The 15,277-nt window shown below is 35.7% G+C and overlaps 1 protein-coding gene across 1 annotated transcript in view; it reads left to right on the top strand.

The window, feature by feature from the left end:
• The first annotated feature begins 3,510 nt into the window (after window positions 1–3,510).
• Window positions 3,511–15,277, top strand: part of LOC121315880 (fibronectin type III domain-containing protein 1-like) — a 53,116-nt gene continuing 41,349 nt past the window's right edge. The window contains exon 1 of the mRNA XM_041250436.1: window positions 3,511–3,656. Within this exon, the coding sequence (XP_041106370.1) occupies window positions 3,572–3,656 (85 nt within the window). The 5' untranslated portion in view covers window positions 3,511–3,571. The remainder of the gene's footprint in view (window positions 3,657–15,277) is intronic.

Genomic DNA, 15,277 nt, shown 5'->3' with positions numbered 1-15,277 from the left:
AAAACACTTCAAATGAGACCATGTTGTGGTCTGAGTTTGCCAGTGGTTCTCTGACCTGTTTTAGTTATTCTGTCTGTTATTTGAAAAGACTAAATCAAGGCATGCCTCCCCTCTAGTCGGTGCCTTTACAAATTGTGTTAGGAAGCAGTCATTTGTCATTTCCACCATTTCTATTTCATCCTTCGTGCTACCCACCGGGTTTTCCCATTTTATATGGGGGAAGTTGAAATCCCCCATTAGTATGGCTTCTCCTTTGCTACACACATTTCTAATGTCATTGTATAACTGATTATTTTGCTCACCGTCTGAATCTGGCGGTCTATAGCATGCTCCTATTATTATGCCCTTTTAATGTCGATTGGTGTGCAGAAATAAAATAAACTTCTTTAATTTGTTATTTTATTATTATATTTCTATTATCATCTCTGGGAACGGCTGCACCTGTCTGGAGATATTTATAAACAAGGCAGAGCCTAATTTTCTCAGTCAGTATTGCAACAGCATCTCACTGGTAAAGACACTCCAAAATGAGGAGCTCCCAGGTTGGCAGTCAAACAAGTTTTTATCACAGCTCCTGGACTAAAAGAGCATAAAAGAGTAACACCTTTGCAAATAAAAACATTTAATCAATTTAAGGCTGTTTAAATTAGTTTGAAATTTGGTCAGTATGACCCAAACTATAACAGCTGTACATAAATTCTGAACATAATAGGAGTGTTAAACAAGATTAGTTACATTTATTAGCTGAATGCTGAAGTACTATACTTTGTCTCCCTCTAGAGGAAACTGTAGCTAACACAATTATGTAAACTACATTCCAATTAAACTGAGTTACTTTGAGTGATTACATATTTAATTAAGCCTGTCTTTCGGACAAATTTGGCAATTATAGCCTTAGCTTTAGTAAAGTTTTTCACATTCCTTTGGTTTAGCAACATTTTTACGATGTCTTCTTTCAACCGATCAAAGAAATGTTGTTGTTGAACTTAACGCAAAAAAACTTAAAACCACACCTCTGATCCAATGTGACCAAAATATTAACAGCATGTTCCGACAGCTAGGGCATATTCAGTAATGACTTTCCATATCAATTTTACACTGTAAGAGAAAGGTAATCTGGGTCTTTTTATACCAATTTTACTGACATTTATAAGAACCTTGTGGAATCTATGCCAGGCATTTCTAATAAAAGTATAAATGTACCCATAGATGTGTGTTCATGTCTAACAGCACACTGCTGTAGTGTGCAAGGTATATTTGTATTTGGACAAGTTTAATTTGTAATAATAAAATACTCTGTTTTGAATTCAAATCATGTAGAACCCACCTTGAGCGAAATAAAATCAGACTAGACAATGTTTCTAGTGACTACAAAGGAACAGTTTTATTAGAAATAAAACTAAATAAAGGAAGAATTAAAAGGTGCAACAATTAAACTAACGTAATACAGAAAGTAAGAATTAAAACTAAACAGTACAGAAAAGAAAGTTTAAACATCCCACTCCCGCTGGCTGCTCAGCGATCCAACGCAATCTGTGGAAGATTCCCTTAAAGGTTACAACTGCATTCATGACAGCTATTTAAGATGAAGGTTAGTCTTAACAGGGGTATCGATAGTAACAAATATTTACTTTCGTTAATATCTGATAATCAAAGCACTGTTAAATCAGTCTCACATACACACACACATATATATATTGTAACGTTTAGGGTTCTAGGATAAAATGAGAGAGGCAGTCAGCTCTTGCAGTTCTCGAATGGCCGGCTTTATTGAGAGTGTTTTTGTTTAGAAGGCAATTCTCACTCTTGCGAGATACAGACGCTCTTTGCGTTCTAACAAACAATCGAGAATGATCTATTACCAAGACAGCTAAATTTGGATTCTAGCCTAAAACGCAGAATGATAATTGCCTCGTAAAACCCACGTCAATTTGTATAAATCACATACAAACAATTACTATAGTGTTCATTAACTCAAAGCATGAATTGAAAGAAATAACACTTTTCTTACATTCCACTTAAAACAAAACATTAATTTTACTTCAAGGTCTGCTTATTCTCGAGTTCACAAGAGGATTTAACACTACTCTCTGAATACTTAACGGACGTGCACTGCCTCCTCCCGCTGTTCCATGTCTTCAACAATGCAGGCTCTCAGCTCTCTTGCTGGCAAGGAAAGGCCCAGGTTCTGGGGACTGCCTTCCTTGTTTTTCGTCTCCACTTCAGGGTACGAAAAAAATGTCTTTGCAAAGAACAAGAGTCGTTAACTATTCAGGTATTGCACTGAAACAGGATTTTAGATGTTTTACGCAGTGGACTCCCACATCAATCAAACACTAGAATAATTATCTTGTATTAGAGAAAACGGTATCTCTTTTCCAGTCGGTCGCCGGCTGGCTCTTCAGCTCGTCACAGTTCATAGACTTGTTTGCGTATCGAGACCGGGAGCCCTTTTTGAGTGTCGCGCGCACACGTGTAATGTTCTCTTTACCCCTGTGATTGGATAGTTTGTTCATTTGGGGCGGTGCCTGAGTCCACATGTAGTGTTTCTCATTGGTTGTTCTCGTTCCGATGAGGACCCTCACTTGGTCCACTATACCGCCCCTGTCTGCTGGATTTATGAGATGGACTGTTTTCTGTCCTGGGTGTCAAAGCACCCAGAACTGTACCGCTTGCGCCTACAAAAGTCATTCAGCGATTGTGAAGATAAGCCATTTATCCAGTGTTTAGTTTACGACTCTTTTAAAAAGCATTCTTTGTCAATGGGGGAGTTTATGACCAGAAACCAAATAGACGCAGATAATGGCTTAAAATCTCCCTGTGTATTTCAATTCTGTTACTTTCATACACAGAATTATAGTAGGACCCACTCTGACTCTAAACATTTCAAATGTCCGTGTGGTTTTATGAATGTACCTAGCAGCATTTATTTTACTTCAGGTCCAGACGAAAAGGAAAAAATAAAACAACTGAGCAGTAAAGATCACATATATGATTCAGTATATATGATATATATATATATATATATATATATATATATATATATATATTTATAGGATATATATGATATATATATATATATTTACACCAAGACAGATAGTGAAAGCACTGCATAAAATAGATTTTTGGGGCATACAAAATAACTATATTTGATAACAGAACTTTACTAGAAGCAGTTGCATTTAATTGCATTTTAGAATTCATTTCAGAGAAGAAAGGAAGTGAAAAGCCCTTCTCTTGTGCTGAAGCTGTTTGGTGGCTGCAGACTTCCTAAGAGAGGTTGTGAATCAAATTCTTGCTGTTATCTTGTGCTTTACTAGGAATAGAGGCTATGACCTCTGCTCTTTGAAAAATGACAGCTGACTTCAAAACTTACTTGAGCTGCCACCTTGATACCTTCCAGAACAGCAAATAAGCAGGCTGGGATTGTAATCCTGTATTTTTCCAGACGGGGGAGACAGAAGGAGCTACATTCAAGACAATTATGATGTGGCTTATCCTCCGAGTGGCTTCATCCACTGCTAAGACAAACTGGTGCTCCTTTACTTCAGCACTAAACTGAAGGATTATCATGCGATTCACCATGTCTTTAACTACAGCAAGGATTCTCTTAGCTCTTTTCATCTCACTTATTGAGCTCACTTCGGCAGAAAAAGGTAGGAAAAGGATGTCATTACTTCTGCAAATTCTGACACACTAACCAGAAGTCTAAATGCATGAGATAAAGGTTGAACTGGAAAATACATGTATGATTTGAGAGGAGTGATATGCTGTCCTAGAAAGTTAGACGGGGGAACTTTAAAAAGTTTGTTACAAAGGTGTTTGAATTTGACATGCACAGGAACAGTGTTTACATTTTCAAAGCTAGGCAAGGGGTGTGGAGGGGTCTGGGGGGGTGCTTTATTCACTAAATAAATGGTTATTTTATTGTGCCACCAAATCGTTTAAAATAAATATTTGACTGGTTACCACCAAGAAGTAGAAGAGTTAAATATGCATTGCTGTTTAAGGTATAGTAGATATGTTACAGAAACTTTTACATTTCAAAATGTAAAATATGTGCCTAAGGACACAATATGCATGTCTATGGTCTAGAAAAAATTAAATATAAAAAGTGTATCTGAAAGTATATGTCATTATTATTTTTTTTGTTCCTAAGTAATCCAAAATGATGAAAGCCAAATACGGATAAATATGCCTCCTTTACGTTTATGGCAGGTGTTATCTGTTAGAGGGCAGTGGATTTCTTTCTGTGCTTAAATGTAATCTTCAGGTTTATATTTAAACCTATTGTTATATGCTGCATTTGCTTGATCCATATAATATATTACATCATTTACTGTATAACTCACCCAGTAGCCTACCTGAGAAAGATTTTGAGTTTATTTAATCAGTGTCTCTGAATATGACTGATCCCCAATACCTAATACAGATTATGTTGTGAAACGGGTCTGCAGATGTGCAAGAATGATATTCTGTTGTAATTGTTTTGAGAACAAAAGATGACAACGTTGAATTATTTTCAGAGGAATATAAGCTGTGACTTGTCCCAGTTTGGAAAACTAGTTACATACACTTGCCAGTTAAGTAACTTAAAAGCTCTGGAATATACTGTGCAATTATTAATTAAAAACCACCACTGTCAGTGTTTATGTTCAACTCCCGTCTCTCAATCTCGATCTTCAATAGATACAAATATATTGCTGAGATGAGACAGGTACTTATTTGGGAAGCCTAAGCTTCCACAAAGGAACATTTTCAGTTTTTCAGTGCTTTTGATTTTACTATCATACGGTTACATTCATCCTTGCAGTTATATTTTTATCTACCTGGATAAACACTACCATTTGGAATTTTTGTATTCTCTAGTCATTTGCATTTTGTTTTTCTTTTGTTCATGTAACAACAACAACAACAACAACAACAACAACATGGAATAATTTACTAAGGCCAAACATTAGGTGGCATTCATTACAATGTAAATATACTATTTAGCTGTGTTGTGTAATAGCAAACTTAGTAGTGTTTTTTTGTTTGTTTGTTTTGTTTTTTAATTATTTTTTATATATATATATAATTTCCCTGTACACAGATGTTGTTGTGTAGTTACAATGAATACAGCGTAATTGTGGTCTTATATCATTTAAAAAATTTCAAGTTTATATCAGATAGACTCCAAAAAATACAGCACTGCTTTTTAATCATTTTTTCCATCTATGACGCTTTATAATCAAACTTCCAGAAAGATACTGCACTTCCAAAGACAACTGTGTTCACAAAGATGACTGCTGTGATTGCAAACCGTATTACTGCCAAGTGTGACTGAATTCTGACATATAATATGGAAAACTCACTGCTGACGTGTTTGTTTTTTTAATCTATCTATTTTGAGTAAAAAATGAATGTTGGAAAGAATCTAAATAATTAATAATTCATATTTAAGGCAATTCATCTTTTAGAAAAAATGATCCCACAAGTGAAAAAAAAATGTTAAGCCATGTTTGCTGGGAGGTTTTACTGCTTTGTGACTCTCTGCCTTCACGCTTGAGCCCTTTGCAAATGCTAACCAACCTGTTTATAATGGATCATTGAAAACACAGAAGCTACTTGAATTATGGAAATAAACTATAATGAATTAACTCCTCATTTCCTGTTTTCCGACAATTTTTGTTTCTAGTGAGGGTGACATTTTGCACTGCGGCTACACCTTTAGATATTGGGCTATCTGCACTGGCAGAGCTGTATTTTATAACCCATAATATTAATTATTTCGAATGGAAATGAGAACCAGCACAGTAGTTGCCAGCTGCTGAATGTTTTTTTTTTTTTTTATAACTTGTAAAACTCCTTTTAAAGGAACACTTAAAGAATTAGCAAATTGGAATTTAACAAAGAAAAAAATAACCTGTGAAATGAAAATAACCTTGGGACTGGTGTTGAAAACTAAGACAATCTGTTATAGACATTGTTATCTCTGATCTTGGGCACTTGTGTTGCATCTGTGATAAGTTGAGGATTGTGATCTGTGCGATAATAAAGCAGCAAAACCATATAGACCTATAATGGAGTGTTTACAGCTGCCACGTTACCACAGTCTTTATGTCAGTGGCTTTTGCTTTTAAATATTTGTTGAATGAGATCACACATAACAACGAGACTGGAGATTGGATAGCAGCTGCTTGGTTTGTAACTCTTTTGAAACACTTGTTGGCAGCAAAACTGTAATCTCATTGTAAGTAAAATACTAGGATAGGACTGTTTAAGAGTACACAACACACAACGCACCAAGAGGAATTAGACATAGTGGTTGGAAATATGTGGGAATGATCCTTACTTAATCTTCTCTGTCCATCCAATGAGACTAGACATTAACATACCCAAACACAGTGATCCTCCCATTAGCAACTAAAAATCTGCCCGGACCATTGGGCAATACAAAAAATCCAATTCCTCAAACCTGTAACCCTATAGTTCGTCACAATTTCCTATAATAAAACTCAGTGAGGTCTATTTTAATTATCTAAACAGTGGCAGGTCTTAATATCGCCACTTACCATATGCATTAACAATATAACATCAAGAATAAAATGACAAGCCACTCTGACAAAGTAATGCAATATGTAATAGAGAGCCAGGACTAGCAAAATCGCTAGTCCGACGTTCCGCGACAACCAAAAAAAATAAAATCTGTCGGACAACGTGTTTTTTGGAATCCGATGTTTTACGTTAACAAGACAACGTTCTGTGCTTTAATCAAACAGCGGTTTCTCAGTCCAGATTCCGCTCACAGATCATCACGGTAAAAGACGTTTGTTTTTCAATGGTAATGCTTGAGAGATTTCCGGGGTGACGTGGGTGTAACACCCCTGACAACTCGAGCAATCCTATCTAGTCAGCGTGCTGATGTCACACGACTGTCTGCTCGAAGGGTAAATGGACACTACGACAGCCAAAGTATATACTTATATTGAAAGCTATGATTTTTCATGACATCGCTTTTTAAAATTTCTTCAATGTGATTAAGAAAATGTAGCGGTGATTTTATTTTAAATGTATGGTGCTTGCTTGTAACTTACAGTACAGAGTGCAGCAACAGTGTCGGGTCCAAACCGTCAGCCGAGTGTAGATATACGATTTACATTCCTCGCTATAGGTCTTCATTATACGATTAAATAAATAAATTAAAAAAAAGTACTGTGTTCTTCAATGAATAGGATATAGCCAGAATACTGGATGCTGCATGCCACAAATAGCTATTGTACTTGTAATTCTGCTTTTATTCAGAATTTTATTCACTTGCACATTTTAATTTATAATGTGTGCACATTAGTTATTTCATTTTTGTTATTTTTCACCTCCCATAGTGTTCAACATTTAACAGAAGGTATAAAGAAGATTGGATCAGAATCCAATATCATCCCTTACAAAAAAGTAACATACTGCAAGTATACTTGTGCCAAAATTGTCTGGTTTTAGTATACTATTGGTATCATTATACAATTCTATTTTGACCCAAGTATACTTGCAGTATACAACTTTGTATATTCTTTTTGTAAATAATGCAATGTAGTTCTCAAATATTGGACATCTTGCTTCTCTTTTGAATACCTGCATTGTCTCTTGCTAGATATATACGCACCTCCAGATTCTGACAAATAGTTTTATAAAACCAGGAGCAAATTCTGATCTGGATCAAAAAGCTAAAAAACTCTGCGGCTGCCCGCCTATCTGGATAACTATCAAAAAACTTGTAGAAACTAATTAAAACACAAGTCTGGGAAAAACAAATGGAAGTCTGGAAAAAGTATGGAATTTTGATGTTGAAAAAGTGTATGAACCCTGAGATACTGTACCTATATTGAGTACAGTGTACTTTGTACAAATCACAGTCCATAGGTCAATTATGGGCAACTTGACATTTTTTTGGGACAACCAGATGTCTACAATGGACTGCCTGAAGGGCAAGTACCATTACCAAAATTTTGCAAGCCCTGAGATCAAATATATAATTCTGTGCAAATGACCCCATATTATAGGTGTGAGCTTTCAGTCATTAGTTGTGCTATTAACTATTGTTTTATTTATTGTTTCATGCTGGACACACTTTCTTACAATCATTATGCGTGACTGTGTTTACATTAATAAAGATGAGTCACCTCTGCTTTGAAATGAAAAAGTAAGACTTTAAAAACCAGTTTATTTTTTTCTGTCCCCTGTTGCATGAGAAATATAAATATATGTAATTGTGTATATTTGTATTAGGGCAGGCATTGAGTGTGACCTAACTGGAGTGGAACTGAAAGGTCATGTGAGAATGTGGCCAGGTTAGATTAGAACATTGTAAAAGTATCAGCCTAGTAAAGATCAAATGTAAAAGTGATTACGTTAAACAAGAGAGAACACTTAACTACTAGGTTTTATAGTAGGAGGAACTAGTAGCAACATGAATACAATACTTTTGGCCCAGCTGTGTCCTGTTTAGCTTAGACACTTTTACATTAGACCTTTGCTAGGCTGTGCACCTGCGAAATTGACATGGCAACCTTCTTTGCAACAGCAGCCTAAGAAACCACAGGAGACTCCAGCTCCTTCAAGAGTTCAACATGATTTACGCAATTTATGGCGTTATCACGTACTCACTGCATTGTTCTACACACTGCACTGTGTCTTGTTCTTGTTCTGGATCTCTGTTCATCAGTTGAAAATACTGTATCCCAATCAAATGAAGGGAAGAACCGTCTCCCAGAGTTGTATCCTATTTAAGCAGAAATCCCAATTATCAGGATCCTGATTAGGTGCCAACAACTGTAAATATATATATATATATATATATATATATATATATATATATATATATATATATATATATATATAGTGCCTATAGAAAGTCTACACCCCCTTTCAAAATGTTCACCTTTTGTTGCCTTATAGCCTGGAATTAAAATGCATTAAAAAAATGTTTTTTTTTTTTCATTTATCTACACATCCTGCCCCACAACTTCCAAATAAAAACAATTCTAGAAATTTGTAGAAAATTAATTAAAAATAAAAACTGAAATAGCTTGGTTGGATAAGTGTCCACCCCCTTGTAGTAGCAATCCTAAATTAGCTCAGGTGTAACCAATCGCCTTCAAAATCACACACCAAGTTAAATGGCCTCCACCTGTGTTAAATTGTAGTGATTCACATGATTTCAGGATAAATTCAGCAGTTCCTGTAGGTTCCCTCTGCTGGGTAGTGCATTTCAAAGCAAAGACTCAACCATGGGCACCAAGGCGCTTTCAAAAGAACTCCGGGACAAAGTTGGTGAAAGGCACAGATCAGGGGATGGGTATAAAAAAATATATCAAAGGCCTTGAATATCCCCTGCAGCATGGTCAAGATGATTATTAAGAAGTGGAAGGTGTATGGCGCCACCAAGACCCTACCTAGAACAGACCATCCCTCCAAACTGGATGACCGAGCAAGAAGGAGACTCATCAGAGAGCTACCAAGAGGCCAATGGCAACTTTGCAAGAGTTACAGGCTTTTATGGCCAAGACTGGTCAAAGTGCATGTGACAACAATATCTCAAGCACTCCACAAATCTGGCCCTGATGGTAAGGTGGCAAGAATGAATCCATTACTCAAGAAAGCCCACCTTGAATCCCGTTTGAAGTATGCAAAAAAACATTCAGGAGATTCTGTAGGCATGTGGAAAAAAGTTTTGTGGTCTGACAAAATTAAAATGGAACTTCTTGGCCTAAATTCAAAGCATTATGTTTGGCACAAACCCAACAGTGCATCACCCAAAGAACACCATCCCTACTGTGAAGCCTGGTGGTGGCAGCATCATGTTATGGGGATGTTTCTCATCGGCAGGGACTGGGGCACTTGTCAGGATAGAAGGGAAACTGAATGGAGCAAAGTGCAGAGAAGTCCTTGAGGAAAACTTGCTTCCCTCTGCAAGAAAGCTGAAACTGGGACGGAAGTTCAACTTTCAGCATGACAACGACCCAAAGCTACACTGGAGTAGCTAAGGAACAAAAAGGTAAATGTCCTTGAGTGGCCCAGTCAGAGCCCCGACCTAAATCCAATCGAAAATTTGTGGCATGACTTGAAGATTGCTAAGATTGCTGTCCATCAACAAGGAACTTGACTTGACAGAGCTTGAACAGTTTTGTAAAGAAGAATGGTCAAATATTGCCAAATCTAGGTGTGCAAAGTTAGTAGAGACCTATCCCAACAGACGCACAGCTGTAATTGCTGCCAAAGGTGCTTCCACCAAGTATTAACTCAGGGGAGTGGAGACTTATCCAATTATGATCTTTCAGTTTTATATTTTTAATATATAATTTTCTTCTCAATAAAAACTATTCCTCTTAACAGTGTGAAGTATGGTGTGTAGATAAGTGGAAAAAATCCTCATTTAAATGTATGAAACTCTGAGGCACTGACACAAGAAAATGTTAAAATAGGTTCAAGGGGGTGTAGACATTCATAGGCACTGTGTGTGTGTGTGTGTGTGTGTGTGTGTGTGTGTGTGTGTGTGTGTGTGTGTGTGTGTGTGTGTGTATATGTGCAGAGATTGATGCCAGAAACAGTAAATCTATTAAACAATATCTTCTCTTCTGTTGACAAAATATATACTGGTAAATCAAAACATATAAATAATGTATTTACATTTATGAGTTAACTGAAATAATATTAAAAAACAAATCATCCTTTTAAAATCCTGTTATGCATATTCCCAGGGATGTAGGGGTTAAATAAATGTCAGTAGCCATCTACGACGTTCTGTTTAATCTGCTTATATGTACTTTGTAGTAAATGGATAAGCCATTCAAATGGTTAAAATAATGTAATGGGATGCTTGTTTAATGATTGCTCATCACGTGGATTACTGTGGAGGCTATAGCGGCATCTTGGGTCTGCAGAACTAAATTACAGGTTTAAAAAAAAGCAGGGCCCTAATTATGGTTAATTTGTGAATATTTTTCATGACACTGACAGCTATTCAAAAAAAAAAATCTGTAAGAGTCAGGCTACTTAATGTACCATATTTTAAAAATGCAATAGGACTATTTAAATTGTAAAGTAGACTTTTCTTCCTGTTTTTATTGGTATAGGTCAGATCAGACACAGTATTGTAGTTACATTGTAATAGTACAGAGAGACTGAAGTAGAATCACTCTAATGTGCCTTTAAGGAGTCATTGCTGTATTACATTTTTTTCCAATGATTTTTTTTGTTTTGTTTTCTGGAGACTTTTGCGTTGACATCCAATATGGTACGTATTCTTTCATTGGGGCTCTTTATTCTATTCTAAAATTAATTTGTAGCAAAACAAATATGCTTTTTGCATGTTTTAAAACTAACTGGAACACATTTCCATTGTGAACGGCCACATTGTATAATGCCATAATGGGGTAGTGGTAATTTGTGCACACAGCCACACTTTATTGATAGACAATGAATACATAATGGTCTTGCTGTGCTACAGATTTGTCGAACAGAGTGTGAAAGGATACATTTAAATTTATTCCTTTTTAATATATTTGGCTTCTGGGAAAATGTTTGTGGGTCCCTACTGCAAGCTCAAAAAGACGCTTTGCACTTCCTCCCCGGATTTAAAGACCAGCACCTGTACAAACTGAAAACTGGCAGCATACAAACTGTAGGTCATGTCTGTTGACACCAACAATGACAACCAGGGGAGAGAATTTTCTGTTCAGTCTGTCTGCAACTGCCTTCCTCTAAATCTAAAAACATATGAACTGCCATATTCATTTTGTGACATGCTGATAGTCTGGCAATGTGGGTGCAATATGGACAGTATATTCACTGTCTTAATGAATGCAAGGCACAATGTCCGCACCATGAGACTTAGTCTCATATTAAACATATGTGCAGCTGGACAGCAGATGTGTTGTTGTGGTGTTTGTTTACTATTCCGAACGGCACTTCCTTCCTTTAATAAGACAGCTAACTTGATATTGCTTTTGTCAGTGCTTATTCTGGACACATTGTTTGGTTTGGTTGTTGAATTGATATTTTCTGAAACTGTTGTTTGCTTGTTTCTTCCATCTTCCCATGACCTGTTTTGAAAAAAAAATCTAGCGAGGACCCTCAATGAATATTAACATAATATTGAAACAATTAATATTAACATAAAAGAATAGGTATGTTAGGAAGAGATACGTCCAACGGGCCACTTCCCTATCAACCACTGCACTGAACTCAGTTAGAGGTGCATTTGATTACGTTTTGTTTTCTGCATTGCATTGTACTCCATTGTATTAAAGTATATGCAATGTATTAGTCTCCTGACAATGTTAAAGCTTTATCTAAAAACTAAATGTAAAATACATTCAGAAACAATTGATGTATTAGTGCCAACCATTGGAGGGAGCATTGCTAATGACAACATTTTTTTTTTTTTTTAATGAAACAGGTTCACTTAATGTCTCATTTTAGAGCCAATAGAAAACACAGCTACTCAAAGCATGGATTTCTAATATGGAAAGAGATCTTAGTGTAACAGACCATGTTTGGATTTGCTTTGTTTATTTTTAGTTATGGACTGGATCAAATGAAGTTTAATTTAATTATCATTGAATCATTCTAATTGAGGATTAAAGACAAGTAGTTTTCATTTCTCTTACAAACATGGCATGCCAGTTTCAATTGCATTGTGAAGCACATCCCCAAATATAATAATAATCTTAATAAAAATGAAAACCAGTTTTAAACATTACTGTACATGTGTGGTAAAATGTTGTTTACATCTTAAAAGTGAATCTTGAGTGCTGTTGTAAAAGGATGTTGATGGGAGTTACATGAATTAACTTTCAAAGGCTGTTGATGATGAGCTATCTGGAGATAACTTATCCAGAGACTGAGCCCCACACCTGTTCTATAGGGGAAACAAATATTAAACCAGTAAAAACGTGGCTGTGTTTGACAATGTTTGAAGCTGCTCTGTCTCGCTGGAGTTCTCTGTTCTTTCCTTTATCTCCAAGTCTAGGCAGTTTTCCAGAGTAGCCAGATTACAATGTGCCACTAAATTTGAGTTACAGGTTTTTCCTGTAAATATTGTAATCTGATTAAACAAAACAATCAAACAGTAGTTTAAGTTATAAATAAATAAATAAATAAATAAATGTATTCTAATCCCCTGCATTGGAACTACAGCTATTTGCAATCAAAGCTTTCATTGGTGTGAAGTTTGACATGCACAGAAACTAATAGCATAAATTGTATCTTGAAATGTACTGATTCCAGACTAGAGTTTCTATTGTTATTGTGTGCATAAACTACACTGTGTGATGATAATAATAAAAAAAACAAAAACAAAGCATTAGATAATAAACAAACCCCAAACATAATCTATAGCTTTGATTCTTATTAGTTTCTGCTGCAACGAGAATCAATGTTTTAATGTACAACTGCAATATATTTAAGTGTAATAACAAGTGTGATAACATAAGTGGGATAACTTAAGTAGAACAACATGCTTATAGGGAATAGTGTTGAATGTGTCTTTGCTTACATTCCAATCCAGTTGTGTGCTGCTGAAATTCAGAACGGAGCTGCATGTCAGTACAGTACAAACAATATTGCCACGGATACATGTTTTATACAACTTTTTTACCACTTTAAAATGTCTGAAATAATTTCAGATTTCTATTTTTTTGATCCGGACCCTGAATTCCATGAGCACGAATTCAGTCAAGAAATGTCAGTTACTGATCTGCCTGCATCTGACTTATCTGAACAGCCTGTAACCCTTTCAATAAGACCTGTGTAGTGTTAGAAAGTGGTACACCATCAGAATGTGGTACACACACCTAAACTTGACCCACGTAACATCAGAAAGTGGTACATTGTCAGATTTTAGTACAGGTGAAGTCAACTGCGATCTGATCTTTGTTTTTTTTATCTATTGTCAACCAGAGGTATATTTACCATTAATTATAAATATTTTCAGTTTAAGAAAACTTAAACTGAAATCAGACCATCAATTTCTCTAAAAAGTAAAACAAAACAATTCACCACGAATAAGACACAATGAGATGTCCACCAAAAAGTTGCACAAGTAAAAAAATGTCTTGCTTAATGGTGGAAAAATATGATAAATTACATTAAAAACGATGTAAAAGACTGGAAAATATGATTAATTCAATTAAAGAAGATGCAAACGACTAAAAAAAGCATAACTACCAGATTTAGATGGGCACGTCCCTGCCTTCTTAGATGAAGTTGATTAGGGATGCGCAAGCAAGTGCAGTGCGCAGTGTACCATTTTTTAGCACGTACCTGAAAATAACACTACACCGGTAATGGTAGGAAAAAACAGAGAGGCTGCAAATTGACAGACTGAGCTCGATGTTCATTACAAGAAGTCGTTTTGCGAAGAGGCCATAAACAGGGTTCGAAATGAATCAGTTTAAGCAGTCTGTTGAAAATTAAAGGTACTATCCACCAGGTAAAATAAACCGTAACTTAATGACTTTAAAATAAAAAAAAAAACAATTATAAATTTTGTAGCTGTTTATTTTAAAAATATACTTGTGGTATACTGGGACATCCTCCTGTGGTGAATAAAAACCATGTACCACGAATGATCATTCATTCATATATACAAAAATAAATAAACAATTATTTCAGTGCCCCATTGGCACATTATGCTGATACAGTACAATGCACACACCTTACTGAAGTAAATCATTTTTTATTTTACATAAAACATTTTAAGGTGTACACGTGGCTGCAAGTAAAACAAAAAGCTTTCCTGGTACTTTTGTTTTCAGCTGGTATGAGTCAGACTTTCTTTGCAAAAGGAATTAAAGAATTTACATTTTTGTACAGCACATCTTGTGTTTGGAACCACTGGAGTCTATCAGTATTTCTGAAAGCCTCTCGCCCTTTTACTATTAGCAAGGGACCTGTAACTTCCAGGAAAAGTATTTTCAATATATTCTGTGCAATTTAAATGGTACATTCTCAAGAAATTATTATAATTGTCTTGTTCCTTCTCCTGCTCCTGCTGTACTCTTTGTGGCATGTTGAAGCTGTGCCAGTGACTGGCTGTTTGGGCTTCACATCTGGGACAAAAACACATTATTTAGTACACATATTGATTTGGACCAATAAGAATACATAAAATAGTAGGTGTTCTAAATAAATGTAAACGAACTGCACATTTTCTACGTCATTTTACAGTAGTACCTACGTAGGGGCTGGTCATTTTACAGGCATGCAGCGTAATTACAAGAACAGCCAGTTACCTTCGGAT

The sequence above is a fragment of the Polyodon spathula genome, chromosome 5 (genome assembly GCF_017654505.1).
Source record: "Polyodon spathula isolate WHYD16114869_AA chromosome 5, ASM1765450v1, whole genome shotgun sequence".
In the NCBI taxonomy this organism is placed as follows: Eukaryota; Metazoa; Chordata; class Actinopteri; order Acipenseriformes; family Polyodontidae; genus Polyodon; species Polyodon spathula.
This window is presented reverse-complemented; position numbering and strand designations above follow the sequence as displayed.